Genomic DNA, 4,290 nt, shown 5'->3' with positions numbered 1-4,290 from the left:
AGTCCAGCCTGATGGGGGGTCCCAGTGCCCCCAGTCCCAGCTTGGTGGGGGGTTCCCAGTGCCCCTAGTCCAGCCTGGCAGAGCGGGTCCCCAGTCCAGCCTGATGGGGGGTCCCAGTGCCCCCAGTCCCAGCTTGGTGGGGGGTTCCCAGTGCCCCCAGTCCAGCCTGGCAGAGGGGGTCCCCAGTTCCAGCCTGGTGGGGGGTTCCCAGTGCCCCCAGTCCCAGCCTGGTGGGGGGTTTCCAGTGCCCCCAGTCCAGCCTGGCAGAGCGGGTCCCTAGTCCAGCCTGATGGGGGGTCCCAGTGCCCCCAGTCCCAGCTTGGTGGGGGGTTCCCAGTGCCCCCAGTCCAGCTTGGCAGAGGGGGTCCCCAGTCCCAGCCTGGTGGGGGGTTCCCAGTGCCCCCAGTCCTAGCCTGGCGGACCCCGTGGGCAGGGCTCCCATGACCAAGGCAGCGATGGCGCCTGGCCCCAGGGGTGCGGGGCCCGGGCCCGTGGGGGTCCTGGTCCCCACAGCCGCCCGCCCGGCCCGGCCTTGTCTCCGCAGAGGGCAGCAGGTGCTCGGAGGCAGCCGAGGTGGAGGGCGCGGGGCCGGGCGAGCCGGGCCCCGAGGAGCGGGCCGTCACTGCACCGCTAGTGGTGCCCGCGGCGCCCGTGAAGATGCCCGTGCCCGAGCGCGAGACCTGGACGCGGCAGATGGACTTCATCATGTCGTGCGTGGGCTTTGCCGTGGGGCTGGGCAACGTCTGGCGCTTCCCCTACCTCTGCTACAAGAACGGCGGAGGTGAGGGCTGGCCACGCTCCCGCACTGCCCCGGCCCCGGCCCCGGCCCCGCCTGCCTCCCCGTTTCCACAGCAGCCGTCTCCGCGCCCCCCGGAGCGCTCTTCTGCTTCCGTGCTCCCCCCCGCCTGCCCCAGCACCACATCCACAGGCCCGGGCTCTGCCCTGGTGCATTGTGGGAGAATCCCGCACGCCCGCAGGCGGCCGGCCCAGGCCAGACCCCTGGGCACGTGCCTGCTCCCGCGCTCCTGCCAGCTCTGACCTAGATCCGCGAGCAGGCGGCTGGCGCAGCGTGCCGGAGCAGGGGGCCTGGGGGGGAGGGGCGCGGCTGCCTGCCCACGTTTCGGAGCCGGGTGCTGCTGGGCCTGGCCCCAGTCCCCTGCCCGTCCCAACGCGCAGGTGTCGGGACGCACCAGGGGCTGATGCGTGTCCCCCCGCAGGCGTCTTTCTGATCCCCTACCTGCTGATTGTCTTCGTGGGGGGCATCCCCGTCTTCTTCCTGGAGGTGGCGTTGGGCCAGTTCATGAAGCAGGGCGGGATCGCCGCCTGGAACATCGCCCCCCTCTTCAAAGGTGCGTGCGGGGGCCACGCACCCAGCCCAGCCCAGCCCAGCCCATCGGAGCCGGCTCCGGCTCCGGCTCTGAGGCCTGCCGGCTCTGATGTGCCCCCACACCTCCAGGTCTGGGCCTGGCCTCCATGGTCATCGTGTTCTTCTGCAACTCCTACTACATCATGATCCTGGTCTGGGGGCTCTTCTACTTGGCCCACTCGCTCACGGACACGCTGCCCTGGGCCACCTGCGGCCACCCCTGGAACACGGAGCGCTGCACCGAGCTCTTCACCCTGGGCCTGTGCCCCAACGGCACCAACAGCAGCGCCGGCCCCTCCAACTTCAGCTGCACCGAGCTGGCCGGCAAGCGCTCGCCCGTCATCGAGTTCTGGGAGTGAGTGCCCAGGCCGGGGGTGGGCGAGGGCCGAGGGGGTCTGGCAGGAGCCGCCTGCTGAGCTGGCCGTGCTGCGCTGTGCCCGCTGCAGGAACAAGGTGCTGCGGCTCTCGGGGGGCCTGGGCGAGCCAGGGGAGCTGCACTGGCAGATGGTGCTGTGCCTGCTGGCCACTTGGCTCATCGTCTACTTCTGCATCTGGAAGGGCGTCAAGTCCACCGGGAAGGTAACGGCCGCCCGGGCAGGCGGCAGGGACGCAGCCACGAGATCCAGTGTGAGGTCCGTGCTGCGCACACCCCGCCCCGAGGGGCTGCCAGGGCCGGGCGCCAGCCAGTTGAGCTGCAGCATCCCCTGGGCTCCTGCTGGAGGTGGGGCTCTGCAGGGCTTGGCCCTCTGCCCCCGAGCGCTGCCATGCCCCTCAGACTCCCGCACCCCGACACGGGCAGATGGCAGGGCGGTGCCACTGGCAGGGACCAGAGTCCCGGCCCCTGGGTCGGCATTGCACCTGGCTCAGAGGTAACCCTGGGACAGCAGCTGGCTGGCACCACATTGCTCCCAGCGCCTTGCTAGTGCCCACTTGTCCTGGCCCCCGCTCTGCTGCCCAAGGGACCCAGCAGCCCCGCAAGGCAGGGGCAGGGTGGGGCCACAGGCTCCCCAAGTGAAGACAGCGGTGTGGGATGAGCCCTGGGGATGTGGCTGGGGCTGTTGCGCCCCCAGGTCAGGCAGCTGCAGCCTGCCCCAGAAAGGGCCCCTGCCCAGCGCCGAGTGCAGCCAGCCTGACCCACGCCTGCTCCGGCAGGTCGTGTACTTCACAGCGCTGTTCCCCTACGTGGTCCTGATTCTGCTGCTGGTGCACGGTGTCACACTGCCTGGGGCGCTGGGGGGCATCGTCTACTACCTGAAGCCCGACTGGTCCAAGCTGGCTGAAGCCCAGGTGAGGGGTGGCTGGTAGGGCTGGAGCGGGGAGGGTTGGGGTGGAGTGGGGTGGGCCAGAGCTGGGGCCACCCCTGGGCTGTGACCCTCCTGTGCCCCCAGGTGTGGATCGACGCCGGCACGCAGATCTTCTTCTCCTACGCCATTGGGCTGGGTGCCCTGACCGCGCTGGGCAGCTACAACCGGTTCCACAACAACTGCTACCGGTGAGGTCCGGCGCTGGGGGGGGTCAGGCCACACGTGGCGCATTCCCTGCTGGCACTGACCTTCCCGTCTCCTGCAGGGACGCCTATGTCCTGGCCGTGATCAACAGCTCCACCAGCTTCTTCGCTGGCTTCGTGGTCTTCTCAGTGCTGGGCTTCATGGCGTCCGAGCAGGGCGTCGACATCTCCAAAGTGGCCGAGTCGGGTGAGTGCTGACTCCGGCCTGGTGTTGCGGCAGCTCCCAGCACTGCAGGGCTATGCCAGGCCTGCTCCTGCCACCCCCTTACCCAACCGTTTCCCGCAGGACCTGGACTGGCCTTCATTGCCTACCCCAAGGCTGTGACCCTGATGCCCCTGTCGCCGCTCTGGGCCACCCTCTTCTTCTTCATGCTGCTTGTGCTGGGACTCGACAGCCAGGTGCGGCCGGGGAAGAGGGGCTGTGGGCCAGGGTGAGCAGGAGTTGCGGGGGGAATGTGGGGGCATAGTGCCACGCTGACCCTTCTGCCCTGTGCAGTTCGTGGGCGTCGAGGGCTTCATCACGGGCATCCTGGACCTGTTCCCGCAGCCGGGCGCTGGCTCGCTGCGCCGGGAGTTCACGGCCGCGCTGTGCTGCCTGCTCTGCTGCCTCATCGACCTCTCCATGGTGACCGAGGTAGGGGCACGAGCTGGGCGCAGGGGTGGGTGCCGTGCAGGGCCGGGTGGGGCTGGCGGTGATGGCTGCGCTGCCCCAGGGCGGCATGTACGTCTTTCAGCTCTTCGACTACTACTCGGCCAGCGGCATCACGCTGCTGTGGCAGGCCTTCTGGGAGTGCGTCGTCATCGCCTGGGTCTATGGTGAGGGCCGGGGGATGGGGTGCCAGGGCTGGGACAGAGTGCCCGGGGCATGGCACTGGGTCCCCAGCAAACCCGCTGTGCTCATCCCACAGGAGCCGACCGCTTCATGGATGATGTGGCCCGCATGATCGGCTACCGGCCCCTGCCCTTCATGAAGTGGTGCTGGGCCGTCATCACTCCCCTGGTCTGCGTGGTGAGTGCACCCCCACAGGGGCACATGCGCCGGTCTGCCCTGTGGCTGCAGGGAGGCAGCTCTGTCCTGCACCCACCTCGTGGCGCAGGCAGGAGTCCTGGCCCTCACGCCCACCCTGCTGCGGTCCTTGGGCTGACTGGGCCCAGGGGAGGAGGAGACTTCCCATGGTCTCATGGCTGCCTCCTGCAACCCAGGGCATCTTCCTCTTCCACGTGGTGAACTACCAGCAGCTGACGTACAACCAGACCTACGTGTACCCCTGGTGGGGTGACGCCATCGGCTGGGCCCTGGCCCTCTCTTCCATGCTCTGCATCCCATGCACCGTTCTCTACAAACTGCTGCGCTGCAAGGGCTCCCTGCGAGAGGTGAGCGCCCGGGGCCCTGGCATAGTGCAGCCTGGCGGGGGTG

General features: G+C 69.4%; 1 protein-coding gene across 2 annotated transcripts in view; it reads left to right on the top strand.

Moving 5' to 3' along the window:
• Positions 1-4,290, top strand: part of LOC109289024 (sodium- and chloride-dependent creatine transporter 1-like) — a 22,302-nt gene that overhangs the window by 17,132 nt on the left and 880 nt on the right. The window contains exons 2-13 of one of the 2 annotated variants that reach the window (XM_019504881.1): positions 673-781; positions 1,218-1,349; positions 1,457-1,721; positions 1,813-1,945; positions 2,519-2,653; positions 2,755-2,858; positions 2,936-3,060; positions 3,160-3,272; positions 3,370-3,507; positions 3,587-3,689; positions 3,782-3,882; positions 4,077-4,247. In XM_019504881.1, coding sequence (XP_019360426.1) covers positions 694-781; positions 1,218-1,349; positions 1,457-1,721; positions 1,813-1,945; positions 2,519-2,653; positions 2,755-2,858; positions 2,936-3,060; positions 3,160-3,272; positions 3,370-3,507; positions 3,587-3,689; positions 3,782-3,882; positions 4,077-4,247 — 1,608 coding nt within the window. In that variant the 5' untranslated portion in view covers positions 673-693. Of the gene's footprint in view, positions 1-518; positions 782-1,217; positions 1,350-1,456; positions 1,722-1,812; positions 1,946-2,518; positions 2,654-2,754; positions 2,859-2,935; positions 3,061-3,159; positions 3,273-3,369; positions 3,508-3,586; positions 3,690-3,781; positions 3,883-4,076; positions 4,248-4,290 lie in introns of those variants that run through there. The other variant, XM_019504882.1, reaches the window with a different exon arrangement.

The sequence above is a fragment of the Gavialis gangeticus genome, unplaced genomic scaffold, assembly GCF_001723915.1.
Source record: "Gavialis gangeticus isolate Ggan-Ray unplaced genomic scaffold, GavGan_comp1, whole genome shotgun sequence".
Lineage (NCBI taxonomy): Eukaryota > Metazoa > Chordata > Crocodylia > Gavialidae > Gavialis > Gavialis gangeticus.
Note: the sequence above shows the minus strand (reverse complement) of the source record. Positions and strands in the feature narration are given on the sequence as shown.